The 16,782-nt window shown below is 42.0% G+C and overlaps 1 protein-coding gene across 4 annotated transcripts in view; it reads right to left on the bottom strand.

The window, feature by feature from the left end:
- Positions 1-16,782, bottom strand: part of LOC138181267 (tyrosine-protein phosphatase 99A) — a 425,754-nt gene that overhangs the window by 259,251 nt on the left and 149,721 nt on the right. For all 4 annotated transcript variants that reach the window (XM_069115993.1, XM_069115994.1, XM_069115991.1 and 1 more), the window contains exon 2: positions 9,894-10,187. In XM_069115993.1, coding sequence (XP_068972094.1) covers positions 9,894-10,187 — 294 coding nt within the window. The remainder of the gene's footprint in view (positions 1-9,893; positions 10,188-16,782) is intronic.

Raw genomic sequence — 16,782 nt, 5'->3', positions numbered from 1 at the left:
GCATGGAATCTAGCAAAAGCTAATATAGAAAAATGGTGAAGTATGTATCAATCTTTCAATAACATGTTTCTTATAAAGACTGCTATCTTAGGTTCTATTTAATCCGTTCGTAAATCATACTCAAACAATATAACCGCAAAATGTCGTCGACTAGTGAAACGAATAAAGTTACCTGCACACGCGGCAGCAAATAAAGTCAACGATAAATCCGTCGTTAAACCGCTTACACGCGTGATGTACATACATGCCATTAACTCGATCGCCAAGTCAGAAGCTTTGATTACAGAGATTCGTCGTGCAATTTCCGCGACTAGGAATCGTGTCAAAAAGAACTCGAATACGCCCTAGAATTGTCACTACAAAGACGAAGACGCTGGTAAAGAAAAAGGAAAGAAAAGGGGGTGGGAGTTGAGATGGGTGGGTTGCGATGGTGGAAAGACGATGGGACGGCTTTCCTGGCAAGATACAAAGAGACATTTTATTTGCCCCGTCGCAGAGGGACGCAATCCCTCTTGCTCGTCATGGCGTCTTCCTTCTATCGGTGTTTCTCTCTACTGCTTTTCACTTTCCTCCTCTCGTCGAGCAGCTGTTCCATTTACTCTTTGCAACTGACGCGGAGGGGATCGTTTTCGACGCTTTATTCCTCCATTTACAGCGAGCTTTCCTGCGAGCTATCTGCAGCGCGATATTCCTCCTAAATCTTTTCATTTGCTCTAATTATATATCGTTTGTTCCATACTCGCATACTCGCTTTAAGCGTGAAAGTTACACGATGAAAGAAAACAGCTATGATTATTTAGACGCGTTTCAGGTAACCGTGAAACATTCAATACCTTTCAACGTAACCGTGGCAGTTTCGAAATCCTGACTTCAGCCGTTTTACTGTCGACGAAGTTCTTGGCGCCATGTCTTCAAGGATAGCGCTACTTCTTGTTGGAAGTGTTCTTGTTGCGAACTTCCTCTCTGAAAGCTTCTTACCCTTTCACCGAAGTGGAGGATGCCCCGTTGCGATCATAGGCGGAACAAAATGGTCTTTAATGAGTTGTTGTTCTTGCAAATTGCGCTCACAATGTCTTCAGGAGTTACAGGGGCTTCAGGCAACCCGATTAACCCTCGCCACCCAATGATCGAGTCATTGTACATGCAGATATTTTTCGAATTATTGCCGAAACAATTATCAATTGATTTTTCGTGATTTTGAAAATCATAGAATAACTTTTTATAAGCAAGTGGTAAATCCTACAGAATCGATCGAGGGGAAAATTACAGAAACATTGTATAGAAAAAGATCCTGCAATGCCCTAGATGTTATACATGCGATGGAAATGGTAATAAATATCGCAAACGATTGTAATAAAAATAAATATTATGTGGTAGATATACTGGTACAGGTGTACAATATATATGAATATTATTTATTTAAAAAAATTTTATTTATTTACAATTTCCAAATTTAGTATCCCCTTTCCCAAAATGTTTCCTATTACGTATACAATACATTTATAAAAATTTCCTGTCTCCTGAATAGTTTCGTTTCATTTTTCTAAAAATTAGATAAGTTTGGCTCAACTTAAATAAAATCCTTATGATTCAGCCAGTGTTCATCGGGATCCGTACCCTCAGGGTTAAAATCAACACTCGTCGTTCGATTTATCGTTTTTCGAGAAAATCACACGCTTTTACGAATGGTGGAAAAAGAAGTGGCCGTCCCAGGGGGACGAATCGACACAAACAATACCGTAGGCGCGTTCATCATGCAAAGATCCGACGCGTCTGGAGGCGGTCGTTATCCGAAGAATAATCGTGGCTCGTTAGGCGCCACCGAGATTTCGCGGTATTTCTTCCTTCGTTATATTCTGGTTTTCTCTCTCTTTTCTTTTCTCCCTCCGTTCGTTCCTTGTCTAGACTGTCTCTCCGTATTACTTTCCCAGCGTAGCATAGTCTGTCATGCATATGAATGAAATGATTTCGCCACGAGTCGAAAAAACTGTAGCGCTGTTAAACGACTGCCGTTTATTCATAGCCCGGCTCGCTGAACACCGGATTCCGATGCAGTAAACCAGCGGCATGATAATTCCAGTCTGCTTTGTGCGTCTGGGAAGAATGGATTCCACGAGCATCCGCTCTTTTCTCTCGAACACCCCCTTGAACCGAGACGCGTTTGCTACATTACCGTGTCAAAGCGCGAATAAACGATGCCGCGGATTGTTTCATGAATCCTCGATGGATGGAGGATTAGAAACGAAACGGGAGAGAATTCGTGTATTTTCAAAGGGTCGTTAAAGTGGACGTATTGTATTTCCTTGCGTGGAGTTTATTATGAGTGATGAATTATTAATTATTTATCGAGGATATTAAATGACGGTGAACGAATAACATATTATAATAAACTAATACTATATAATTTAAAGAGCTCTGATAGTAATTATGACGCTCGACAGGCTCGTTTTCTTTTTTCTTATCTATCAACAAAATAGTTATAGCTTACACCGTTATTCGGATTCATAGTGAATCATTCAACAGTCTCTTATTCTGGGATAGACGAACGAAACTATACTAAAGCAACGAGCACAATATCTAGATACTATTCAAGTTAAATAATCAGTATCAAAAGTTCGTTTATCTTGGGGTAAATTATATCTCGAATAGATTGTGGCAAAAATAAAAAGATACACTTCTTCTTTAAAGATAAATTCCTTGAATTAATTCACCCGAAACCGGAAATATAAATTCCTTTCGTAAAAATAAATTGTTCGGATTTAATAACAAGTTACAAAAAATAGAACAATAGAGAAAGAATGGAATAATAGAGTAATAGCAAGAATGTACATATTCTGAAAAGTATACCATAATAATTAATGCACAGCCCTTTTGCCTCGTTCACTCCTATGCTACATTCCTAGAAGTTCTTTCTCTCCCGCACTAAAATTCAACTGGAAACTTTTTCTAATGTACTGTACGGAGCTGAAAAGATGTCTAGCGGAACAGCGCAAGAACAAGGGAGGTAGTACTGCTCTTTATCGTTCACGGTCGCGTGCTGTTACATTGTTTTATTGATATATGCGGAACTTTCGCCCAATACACGCGCTTATCTTTTCGATTGTATTGGATCTATATAAAATAACCAATCAGACTCGCATTGCTTACGATGGTTTTCTTACTAGCTCCGCGCTATACTCGGCTTCATTCTCGTGCATTTTCACGTCTGCTTCCTCTTTCACGTTCACTTAAAATTGCGATACAACAGTTGCGATACGATAAACGTTCGATCATAGCTATATCGTAACAGTGTTATCCGTTAGATATTGCATTGCTTGCGAATGGAAAAAGATTCGAGTAACTCCATCATTGTGCCGATAAAAAGTATCAAAATCCGTCAAGCCTGGTTCCTTTATCGACCTTTCCATCACCAACGGCTCGCGATTTTTGGACGAACTTGATTTACGAGCAACGCGCGTCGATATCATCGTTTCAGTTGATTTAATAGAATTTCTCAATCGTGGCGTCAGGGAAAAAAGGCAGGACGCTGAAAAAGTGAGAACAGTCACAGAGAAAGGAAACAAAAACCCGACGCGGGACCGTATACACGAGGGAGAAAGAGAGACAGAGAGATAAAGAGAGAGAGAGAGGGAGACAGAAACAGAGAGAGAGAGAGAGAGAGAGAGAGTGATCGAATTTGAAACCGCGGGGCACTGTTTCACTTCGGCCAACAATCCTTGTTCGTTGCGAGACACGTTTTTCACCCATTGTCGCTCTGTTACTGTTGGGAGTCGTAAATGCGGAGACAAAGTGCATCGAATCGGGTCGCGCATACAGGGCCCCGTAAAAACCGATAAATAGAGCTGAGTGGGTACCACGTTCACTTGACTACGCTACAATCTTGTCGTCGCTTATTTGAAAAGACACATTGCAGTGATCTTTGTATTAGTGACGACGCGAGGGATATCACACACTCCTCGATATTCTTATTAAACATGCTCAGTGTTAATAACTATTACTCCTGTTTTTATAATACGTTTTTCCGTTTCGATAAATGTGCGTTTTTGTAGGATGAAGGGGTTCTAAAAGAGATTTATGTTTAATTACGGATCAGGTAGAATTTACTTCGATAAAACAGATGGATAGCGATACGTGTTATCAAGATGCGCGTTTCCACGTTCCCTGTTATTATTAATGCATGCAAGTATCGATTGGATTAGAAAAATCACTTTCACGATTTAGTCGATTTAAACAGATTCAACCCTATTTTGATCCAAAATCGTCTATGACCTATATATAATCCGCTTTATAATGTCCTTTCTCCCTAATCTTCAATCCTCACTGTGAAAGCCACGATCGAGAAGCTTGTCGTGTTTCGTCTATTCCACATGACATACCACGAAAGAATGTAGAACGCAGAATAAAGTTAGATGAACTTTCGATCTTCGAGGGCCTACATTTTCCTGCATGTGTGAGCTGTTCGCCCATACGCGTCCCATGAGCATCGACAAAAGGAGAAAACATTTATTCAATTTCGACGTTGGCCCAGAGTTCGTGCAGTCCTTTGAAGATTAACGAGACCGGCCTAGAAGCCCCTTCCATATTCAATCGGGCTCCTTTCTTTGCCTGTACACGCTGTTCGCGCTCCGAAACCACATCCCAACGAATTCGAACCATTTCCCTGGAAAACGTAGTTATCTTCGCTGGGTTCCGGGTACCGATATAGAGGACAAGGAGGGGGGAAAGGGAGTCGAACACTGGGCTAGAGGCTGGGTGGTGTGCGCTATTCAGAGAAATAAGGGGGAGGGGGAGAAACGGGGAAAACAAAGGTACAGCTCGTGTGAGGTGGAGTAAAAGCGGTGATCGTTATCAAGGCGCTCTCTTGACTGCCTTTGTACCTCCACTTTCTTCTCTCGTTTGCTCTTTCGTCGATCTTCTTTCTCGATCCACTCGATCCACGAGTCTTCGTCTCCCTGTCTCTCCGTTAATTTTTACGTGAAACGAACCTTGAAAGTCGACGAGCGGCCCTGCGCTTTCCCATGTCACGAACAGCGTCCGGGATTTCAACGGCACAAACAGCAAGTCGAAACAACAAGTCTGCCTATCACTTTGGCAACATAAACTTATCTCACGGGTAATCCTGTTCCCAAGTTATAATCGCGTTGATGTTTCCGATCATTCCTTGGACAGGTTGAACTGTTACAAGTGCACAATGGTTAATATTTCGGCTTAATATTTCGTTGAGAAGTTTGACGTGGTACTGTTTGATTAATTGCCAACGATGTTTCAAATTTTGATGGTAACTTTTAATTACGAGGACCACTTTCTCGATACTATAATTAACCGTCTTACGTGGATTTTGTTTAACTATTGGTTGATACGTACTCCTTGTATTTGGAAGTATCTGTGGATCAAGAAGAGGATATCGAGAGTTTATTCTAAAATATCGACAACAAATGTGAAGCCATTTTTAGAATTTCTAGTTCGTGGAGATCGACACGCATGGGACCAAGTAAAAATTTGTCTGCGTTTGTTAAGTGTTGTTATAGCTGTAATATCTTGAATCTTGAAGCACGTTTAAACTTTAAACTTATCGCTATTCGAAACGATGCATTTGCACGAACTCCCTTGATTGTTTTCGTGAATGGTATTCGCCTCTAAAGTGGAGTCTCTCCAACGTTCTCTGGCAATATTTTAAAATTCCATCGCCTTTATGAAATCAGACATTCGTAACAGTGGACTGTCGACGAGTTGCAGAAGTTTTTGAGCGAGCTACTTCGATTGAGATGGAAATGAGACATAATGAACGAAGTAACTGTCGTTATTACGTTACGAAACGGTTTTACGAGTTCTTGTTTCTCGGTAAATGAAGAGGTAGCAGAAAATACGATGAATCATCGTAGACGTTGTAAATTCGGTAAATTCCTTCATCTTAAAGAACGATTTCAGTATTCAGCAGGCACTTGTAAAACGCGGATGTCACCTTGAATCTCACTGAAAGTAACGTTTTACGGTTCGTATAAACAATATGAATTTCAATGAGTTCGTCGAGTTGGCACAAAGTTCGGACAATTATTCACCATGTAACATCGTTGGATCTGGCTGCATAACAAATAAAAGGAGAAGAAGATTCTTTGGTAGACGAGACTCGAAACGAGGACATCGATGTCACGAGGCGTACGAAGCGAAGAATTTTCAAAGCTCGAATATCGCTTCTGCCTGGCACAGAGTCCCTTTGGCGAATTTGATTTAACTTCCAGAAAATCTGCTTGAAAAATCACAGAAAACCGTTCCATTTCGCGAAGCTTTTACGCCGATCTTAAAGAGGCTCAACTTTTCCATCCGTCCAAATAATCGTCCGACTTTCGAGCCGGCACCAAAGACATCGACACTTAACCGTCTGCTCTGTTATATCATCTACCTTCGCTACGTACGTTTCATAGAAGTTTTAAACAGAAAAAGAGTCATAAAACGCAAAGTTCTACCCATGCTTCGAACCGCAAAAACGAAAGAAGAATATAGGGGACGTAACAAAGCTTTAAAAGTAGAATTAATTTCCAAAGTGGAAGATCCCGAAAATGGAAATTCGTGGCTGTATTTATAATGGAACCGGGTTATCGATCGAAACATTCGTTCGTCCCAGTGGCGCCTAATCGTAATTTCAAGAAAGATCCACGTAAGATTCACGTAAAACTCACGTCGACGTGAAAAGAAAATTCGCCTCGTCGCGTCGCATCGCGTTGGATCTACTAAAGGGTTTTCGCAATGATGGAAAAGTCAAACAGAAATAGGCGCCGCGCGAGCAAGTTCGAAAGAAGTTCGCGGAAAAATCAAGGAGAACGGAAGTCTTCCGGGAAACGAGGCGTCACGAAACCACACCCGCCACGGATTCCAGAAATATTCATTTTAATGGTTGATATAACGCGGATATTGGTTACCGTCGAAACGGTACGTGTCCGGAATTCCGGACACTATCACACGCCGCGCGGAATATACGATATAAAAGGCGGTATTTGAAATCGGGACCGAGCGAAAGCGAAATATCCCTCTGAATGTTCGCCGACTATCGCTGCCCGTTTACCTGTCAAACGCGAACTTTCATCCACGACGATTAACTCCGTCGACAAAGAAAGTTTACTCTTTCGTTTTACTGTTTCCCGCGCGACTCAGTTGCTACTGTAGTTACTAAACTTTACATAAACGCCATGAGAATGTTTTTCACCCCGTTACCACTTGACTTTTTAAGTAAAAAGAAAAAAAAGAAACGGTCGATTAATCTGTATGACCTAGAAGAACGTTGCTTGTGTTGCACAATTCGATTTGCAATATTTTACTTATCAAAGGAGAGAATTAACTTGGTATTTTTTAGGAAAAATCCAGTTTCTGTTTAACGATTGTTTAACATGAAAATAATCGTTAAATACCGAATCGTTAAATACATAGTTAGCGAATCTGTCAGAATGACGGATTTCAATTTCCTCTCTTTTTCAATTACCGGGTATATGCAGATGTTTTTGATAAAATTGATATGAACTTTTATTGAAATATGAATATATTCTGCCGTTTTATTTTCCTCATACAATTTTAATTAGAATTATTTATATAGTGTGCAGTTGCGTACACACGAGGGACCTAAAATAATTATTTCGAAAATTGAATAAAGTCGCGTGAATATGAATGACGTGTTTTTAAAACGCTTTTGTCAAAAGATCGGAAAATGTTTGAATTTGAGAACGTATTATTGGAAACAAGTAAAGTTAAAGGTATGAAATTAATTCACACATTCAACGCTTCAATGAATGCTATAAAAAAATGTATGATTACTCTAACCAACTCAGGAGACAAACGACGAAAGCATCGCGTCGCTAATCATCCACGAAAATGTCGTTAGTTTGCCGGATACAGGCAATGGAAGGAAGAATCTCGGGGAAAATATTGAATTTATTTTTTTCGAAGCAGTTCGTTTCAACCGCGGCGAACTTCTTATTCAAATGGAGTCGCGGATCGTGCATTGAATGCAAATGACCGAGACATAACGCGATAGGGGCTCCGGTTTCTCTTTTTCTCCCTCTGTCTTTCCGAGTAAGAGATGCACGCGCGCGCGCGTGCGAAACTTTCAGCCAAGTTATGCGGGGCGAAGTTTTAACGAGAACTCCCACGATTCCGACGCCTATGGGACGCTCGGAAAAGTTAGCTTTTGACGCGGTAGGTAGCACGTGACGAATTCAAATCAGCCGTAAATACTTACGGCAAACATACCGCGACAAGTGAAGGGAAACTCACGTGTAAAATAAAACATTAGAAGGGCAACGAGATAGTTAGGAAGAATGTTATCGCGTTATCCCTCTCCTTCGTTCTCCCTTTCGCATCCACGTTTGTCTCCTTTCCCCTTTAGTCGACATCGCGAACTTCGTGTAAACTTGGACTACTTTCCCATCCAGTTTGGTAAACACAAATTGCTAGACGTTGACGCACGAACGAAAGAACGAAAATCATTACGCGGCGGAAAAAGGGTCGATTAATTTCCCTACGTGATATGTTCGACGAAAGGACGAGCACGGAACTATGGTCGTTCGCTAGGTTTTAGGCACCGTTAGCTTGCAAGTCGGATGGTTCCATCAAACTACAGAGAGTACACTAACTATAGGATTTTTAGTTTCCAACGCGGTTCAAAGGGAGGAACGATCGATGCGCAACTCGCAGAGAATTCCCAGTGGTCCCAGGGCTCCTTCTGTGCACAGTTACCGGCTAAAAGCAACATAGCTGCCCCGGGAAAGTTTTCTTCATTTTTAACAACACCGAGAAACAGAAGAAACGCATTCGAAAGTTGGAAACGTCTTTGGCGCTTGCTCGTGACTCTCGACCAGTCTCAGGATCGGAAAAAAAAATTTCTTAGCCAAAGAACCATCCCTTCCTCGGTGGATAAACGATTTATCGATGCGTCCTTGTCGGGCGTAGTAACTCGAACGTAACGGCGAAAGATCCGAAAGCTTTCGAACGGTCGATGTACAATTTCGATGCTCGTTCGCCAGAGTTTCCTCGATTATCCGAACGACGATGTAAATTGCCTTTACATTACGCCGGAAATTTAGCCCCGCTGGCTCGCAAGTTTATCCAATATCGTTGAAGGAACGAGGGATTGAAGTTGCCAGGAGCTCGGTTACCGCACGGCTGAACGGCGCGCCTTGCAAGACTCGAAAATTGCCTTCGTTAGTTACCCGACCACTCTTTCGATGGCCCCCTTTAAAATAATAAGACTTGCAAAATTTGCCACGGTGCATGACCCGACCACGTTCCGCTTACATAATTCCTCAGAATCGTTCAATTCCAGCCAGTTCACATTGTTTCACGACAAATATTCTATTTTCTAGCTTTTACGCGAGATCCAGAAAAAAAAACAGATGAACGTTTTTTCATTGCAATGTTGGATTGGATCGTCAGAATTTTATAAATGGGTACGTACATGCGAATCATGGTTTCAAAAGGGCCGAGAAGAATTATGGAGCGCCAAGGTTAAAACGCAAATATACTGACCCATTTGGTCCGTTTGGCGCGGTGCCAAGCGACGAGGTACGCGAGACCAGGTTAATTTTTAATTTACTCGCGAGAGGGGGACAATCCTGACAGATTAAATCGAGAGACTCGGCAGGATTTGTCGTGATTATTTTTACGATGGCCAAGTGTGGCCCAATGTACGGCAATTTCGATCGTTACAAGCTCAATTTTTCCATGCACAGAAAGGGAACAGACTCCATTTTCTGCCAATTTAATTTATTTCCACTCATGACGGTATTTCAATCGACGTTTTATAATCTTCGTGAAACGATTTCTATGTCGCGCAAAACCGTATCAAAGCGAAATCGAGTAGACTGACGTGAAACGTAAAGAAACGCTAAAAAAGAATGAACACTCACCATGAACTATTAGACTGATAACAGCCTCCGGCATGCTGCGGCTGTTCACCAAGCAAGTGTACTCTCCGGTGTCCTGTGCGGTGACCGGATGGAACTGGAGCGCGTAGTTTTTCAACGACAACGACACCCTGTTCTGATGGTTCCATACGATGGTAGTGTTGCTGCTGTACTCAAGCAGCTGCATGCTGTTAACCCGCCATTCGAGCATCAGTATGAGAGAATTCTCTGTCACCCCTGGACAATTCAGCGTCACGTTTTTCCCAGCCTCGACGACCATCTCTCCCACCATGGAATCTGGAAACAGAGACATTGTTCGTCCATCACGTCGTGGCCGTTATCGCGAGAATAAAAAACAAAGAAAGCTAACTCTATCCGTGAACTGCGAGGATCTGCACGATCGGGCTGCGTCAGGACCATTTCGCCAGAGGTCGGATAAAACGAGCTTCCTTTCCACGCTTTCTACTCTGGACGATTCTTATGACCGTGACCAGTCGTCTCAAAGTTTCAACATTTCGCGAGTTCGGCAGGTATATTGATGCGACACGGTTACGTTAACAAAGTTAAGCACAGACAATGGGTTTATGCCGCTCAAAGTAATATCACATCGCGTTTCCTCGTGTAAATTAACGATCAGACGATCTTTATATTTCCAGTATTTTCTATTTATTCATTTTTGAATTCGAATATGTATCTTGCAAGGATGTGAGAATCTCGGAAAGACCTATTTCGTGGAACTCGAATTTTTTTAAGGATCTGAGATTGTTGTTTGAAATTTTGTAGAAGTTTGAGTGTTTGACGATGTGTACATACGATAGGTTTAGTTCTATTCTGATCGAATGACTATGGGACGCTGAAAATATTTGTCCAGTTTTCCTATTGGTTCAATCTTCCACCCATGAATGCGTCTATGGGACGAAAATAAGGGAAGAGAAAGTGCGTGCCTAAGTATAGGTATTTTGCATTGACCAGGTTTGATTTTTCCTGCACCCAGTTACCTAACTTGGCTTTAAAACCACCTGACTTACAACTGTCAACCTACAATTAATTCAGACGTCACGAAACACACGACGCAAAGGTTCGACTGTTTAGATGAAACCATCTTGCAAATTTTCTCTTCCGAACAATTTGATTCTACTTCGTTAGGACAGCAAGGCGCTACAGGACGCGTAACCAGCGACATTCGAGCAGATTAAATGCAACGAGACGGATCAAATGGCAACGACTGCACTTTCTTGAAACGGGCGCGGGCGCTAAGCGCGCTTCCGCTCGGTGTCTCTCGCGTTACGAAGCAATTTCGAGTCAAACTCCCTGGCAAAGAGTCCAATTAGCTCAACTGCTCCCTGTTTTCGGATAGTCCTTCCGACGCTGATTCTGTGCCGGTACGGAGCCCGCCAGATCTCGGAACAAAAGGGACACGCCGCGATTTGAATTTACGAGCTACGTGTTCGAATAGAGACAAGGTCAACGCTAATGCCAATCTTGCAACGACGTAGACGGTAGGTTACACTAAACGATTGTATTCTTGATTCGAAATTGTACCTGGTTACGGATTTACCATGTTTAAGACGAATTACGGTGCCCTTCCATCTTGGACTTTCATTACTTCCTTTCATTGACTTACATTACTTCCACCATTCATTTTCGTTGATGACAGGCAAAAAGAGCAAATTCGATCGTAATAGCAGAATGGTGTACTGCGTTGCAAGATGATGACAAATTGCGTAGTATAATGTTATTGCTGTACTGCGGATGTTTATGCAAATATGTAGGTAATTTCATGATCCCATAAAAAAGTAAGACTGCTTTAAAGACCTGTTCAGCTTTTTTAATTTTACAATAAGTAGTTTATTTGGGTCACTTTGTATGTTTACGTATATCAGCATTCTGTAGATTCTTGTACCTGCAAGTCTCATAAATGCACGAACGACTGTAATTTAATTATCATAGTCAAGGATACTAACCGATTTATAATCGCGAACGTCTATAGCCCTATCTTCCTTTGTTCGTAATTAACTACTTTTTCAGGTTTTCGATTGTCCTGTTTCAAGTTTGCTGCATTTCACGCAAAAAGTAATACGACGCTCTTTCTTGTTGCTACTTTCAACGACTTTCATTAATGTTCATCGGTGGCGTAGCAAGAGAAAACAATTTGATCATAGCAGAAAATAAATGAAAGCATAACGTCGATATACAACAGTCGATTCCTGTCTCCCTTCCCTCGTGCAGTAACTCCTCTCCCTTAAACCCTCGAGTTTCGATAACGATCCAGCTAAACATCGGTTATCTTCGAACCAGTGTGCATACTTCGATTAACCGTAGTAATCGCGGCGCGGCTATGGTCTATTATTTCTGCCCACTGTTTCCCTTGGCCCTAGTTACGCGGATTCCAACAAGAAGTCGATCAATTAACGCTATTGGAACGGCAGTTTCCATATTTCTGAAGTTTCGAGGTCGTGTTCGTCGTAAGCAGAAAAGGGAACGACGAATTAAAACTCTTGCTTTTCCTCATTTTAGACCATCGTCATGAACTTCCATCTACGGCTTTCACATTTTTCACCGCCTTCGCCGTCCGACGAAATTTCTGCGCGGTTTTTTTCATTTTTCGCGAATGGCTCGCCACGATTTCGAGCCACGGTAGCTCCATTGAATCAGCAAGCGATTTTTCCAGCGTGCGAAAAAAAGAGAGAGAATAGAGGAAAAAGAGAGAGGTAGCGAGGTAACGGAATAGTATCGAATTGACCGAGCGGCTAGGGGGATTGGTTCGATCGCGAAATCGCGTTCTTCAAAACCGAAAGGCCGTTATGACGTGATTCACGAAACGATTCCATCTCCAATCTTTGATAAACTGGACCGTGAGCGTGCGCTGTACGAGCATTCGGTTCACGCGTATTCATACGTGCATAAAGTGCAACTTAGCCCGTGTCGACTCTGTAAACCCATTTCTGGTTTGTGCCACTGTTCACCTCTTTGTCCAACTCTCACTCCGCAACTCTATTTCTGTCTCTGTTTCTTCGTCGTACGTTCGATACTCTACACACCACTGATCGTATGTAGTATCCGTTCAATCCTCTTTTCCAGTGACGCAGACCGATTTTCGCCGGCATAGCCAGCGATCAGCGACCGCCCAATGGTACTGCGAATTTGGTTGAACTTTGACCATCCGACATTCTGCATCGATTCGTAGTTCTGACCAGAAGTTACGATGGAAATTACGTCGAGACGACTTTACTATAATTTCATCGGCTGCATTATAACTTTGCTACACCAATAATTCTGCTAATCACTAAACGACCGGAATAGAGTTCCGGTTATTTCAAAGGACGATATCGAATTTCGCGTTCTTGTGACGCTTCGTAGGATTTAAAGAAAATGAGAATTCCGTAGTTACGTATACAAAGAGAAAGCTTCACTATGTACATGTGATATTTTTTCTTCTTTCTATGTTAATCCATACGTTTGTGTTTGCGAAAAGAATTTATTATTATAATCTATTTACTCGGGATAGTAATTTTTCATATGTTTCGTATCAGTAAAATAAAGCGAATTATTTAAATTTCTTACGGTTTACAACGATTGTTAGTTGTCAGTTTCGCTATATTCATTTACGCTTTAACGATTCCGAGTGCGTCTATGCCTTAGAATATATGTTAATATATGTTAAATAACGGGTCAAAAAATAATATTAAAAAGTTCCTAATCCTTTTCAAGCATCCAGCTCTAAATATGTATTTTCTCTGGAAATAAAAAATAAAAAGAATTATAAAGAATAAATCCGAGGAATACGCCGCGTATATTCCGCTTTCTACTACTTGAATCAATCCGTGCTTCAACATCGACATCCAAGAGCTCAACGTCCTATACTTCTTCTTTCATTCGAAAACCAGTTTTTCCGACATACTTTGCACGAACATCCAGAGCTATTCGGCGCCCGTGCGGACAGCTTCGGCTTTGGGTTAAACGCGTTCCTTCTCTTCCCATCTATGACCAGTTTCCGTCTTTCAACGTTCGGGGCTTTTCGTCGATTCCAGGAGAGCTATGGGAACGTGCATCGGAGAAATGATGTCCGTCCGTGCAGCTGTTCCAAGTGCTGGCCGATCGAATGAGGGAAACGAGACGATAGGGATAAAGTGTCGTATGCAGTGTGCAAGAATATCGTCCGTGCTGGGACGAACGGAATTACAGGCGCTCGTGTCGCGCGTCCATACGGACCGATCGTAAAAACTAGGAACAATTGCAGCTGGCTACGAGAGTTCCATGATTCGCTGCAGGAAAGTGTATAAAGGAAGATGAAAACACAGATGTTTCTTGCCTGATTTGAAATTCTAGAAATATTTACGCTGCTGTTCAAATATTTAAAAAAGTAAACGTTTGATTAGGTCTCATAAGTTTCGTCGCTTCTTTGCTAAAAGTTTGGTATAACATTCAATTACCGATATTTTCTCTGTAATTCTTCTTTACTTTTTAATATCTATTCCTATGCGAAATTCACAAAGTATACAGTGCAGCAAATATCCACGACTTGGTACTCTGTTGCTACTTTTTCACCGCTCTGTGAATTTACTCGAAATTTACTCTTATCAAAGATCAGATATTAACAAAGAAGGTCTGAAAACTAAAATTCCTTGAACTGAAAAAACGACACGTTTCATGTGTATTAGGAACTTTAAATTGCGTATATTTTTTTAACCAAAGAATTGTTAATATGGATGATACTCTCTATGCTGTACAGAGTATTATCTTCTTTCAATATTGAAACCGATATAATAACTATCCTGAAACCATTTAGCAAGAATATAATCCCTTCTTTCTTCTCTCAAAAAGAAACGTTTTCTCGTTTAGCTCGATTTAAATATTTCAAATGCTGTATTCACTTTCTCACTACACAATTATTCCAGATAGCAATTTCTTTACATGCCTATATAGAAGATGTAGATCGCTCGCTGTACTCTGCTTAAGAAAAAGACGATCATTGCATACGTTAAAACGGTCGGATAAAATTTCTAGCTGGTTGGAGATCCGAAAGAAAGCGAATCACGCTAAATCCCTTTCCGAAGGAAGGAGTGCAGAGTCGGGCTTGACGTGCGTTTTCTTGTTTACTCCAAACCAAATTACGACGCGTAAAGGGATTTCTTTTAGTCGACGTGGTTCGCGAATAGCGAGGAAACGTTTGAAATTCAAGCGGTCGTGTCATAACCTTCCCTTAACTCGAAGCAGTTCAAACGGATAGAAACGCGTTCAAGCAAGGCGCACAAAGAAGTATATTAAACGATCCGAGTGAATCGAGACTGTGCCTCCATTATCAGGAAGTCGAGTGCCTTATTCCGTGATATATATTTTACTTGTGAAAAGGGAGAGGCTGAGGGCGATACTACGAAACACAGAGACTCAGGCGAAACAGGAAAACAAACAAGGAACAGCTCCTTTTGAAGGATCGCGTTATTCGAAGAGGAAAGGAAAGTTTTCGTCGGCCCAGCGAGCTTTCCACCCACTTCATGGAAGGCCATTTCGCGCGTAGGTTAACATAATGTAAAAAGTTTTCTCACCGGACACTTGGTAACACGCGCCTGCCACAGCATCATCGACGATGGTGCCATACAAACCGCCACCAGGAAGAAAATATAGCTGTCTGTCCGCGTGATCCCTGATCGTTCAACGACTGGGAATGGGATTCTGCACGCGATACGGCAGCCGCATCAAAGAAACGCCAACGCTTTATGAACTTGCGCCGCAACCGGGACGAAACGTTAACGTGGCTCGTTACTCTTTGAACTTCGTCAGAAGCGCGGCCATAAAGCGTTCGAGCGACCCGTTCTGGTGCCACCTACGTCACGTTATTAGACGACATTCTCGCCTGTTCTGTGACAGCGTGGCAAAAAAATCTACTACGCCACCGATGCTTGTCCAGAGTAGCGTCTGGTTTGTGGTATTCGTCAACTTTGCGTCGCATGATCTTTATTCGAACCTGCGAGCTTTGCTTCGATAGGAAAGAATCGTTGAAAAAAGCTGTCCCTGATTTTCACTCGAGGCTACGACGAAAAATTAGAAAATATTCGACGAGCAGCCTTCCATCTTCGTAAAGATACATCTATCGTACCGGACTCTCATTACAGAGGAAAAGCAGAGTAGAGGAAATGGGCCGTGAATCAAGCGAGCTTCTCGAAATCAACTTTCCAAGCGATGAAATATCAGCGGTGTTTAAAGCCGCGGAAATAGTCCCGCGAGTCGTCGGTGTTTCAACCATTGCAGGAAGAAACGTGCCATTACGTAGGCTTCCATTTCTGAAGCGAGAGACAGCACAGGGATGGAAAATGGTAACAGATATCGAACTGGGTGTACGGAGAAACGGAAAAGTTCAAGGGAACGGGTGGAATCGAGCTGAATGCGTCGGAGGAAGATTTTTTCCTATTTCAACTTGTTTCATTGTTTCTCAACGATCTATACCGTGTAATTAGACTGTTGTGAAATGGGTCTTGTTACGGTATCATCCGACCGCGGTTACCTCGTATAATCGTGCGAGGATACGATATCATGGAAACGTAGGCAAAGAAAATTTCAGCTCATTAACAAGGTCGCTGCTTTAATTGAATAGTTAAAACCAACATTTTTAGGCCACGAGTTGGCGCGTTTTTTCCATAGAGGAGCCGAGATACGTGGGCGAGACCCTTCGACCATTCGAGTTCCCAGTAGTTGGCGTAATTAAACGCAATTAGAGTTGTTATTTTTAAAGTCATCGCGTCTCTCGACGTGATTTCTCGGGGCCGCGAACACGTTGAACGAAATTACGCGTTCGATGCAGTGTACCCGACAGAGAAAACGTAGAGTGAAAAGAGGAGAGACGTTCCATTTTTCGCGTGCTTCGGATAACGAGCGAGGCGAAGGACGCTTCGGA

Source organism: Bombus flavifrons, chromosome 6 (genome assembly GCF_040668555.2).
Source record: "Bombus flavifrons isolate JBK064 chromosome 6, iyBomFlav1_principal, whole genome shotgun sequence".
NCBI lineage: Eukaryota > Metazoa > Arthropoda > Insecta > Hymenoptera > Apidae > Bombus > Bombus flavifrons.
The sequence above is the reverse complement of the archived record's forward strand: the minus strand, read 5'-3'. Positions and strand labels throughout refer to the sequence as shown.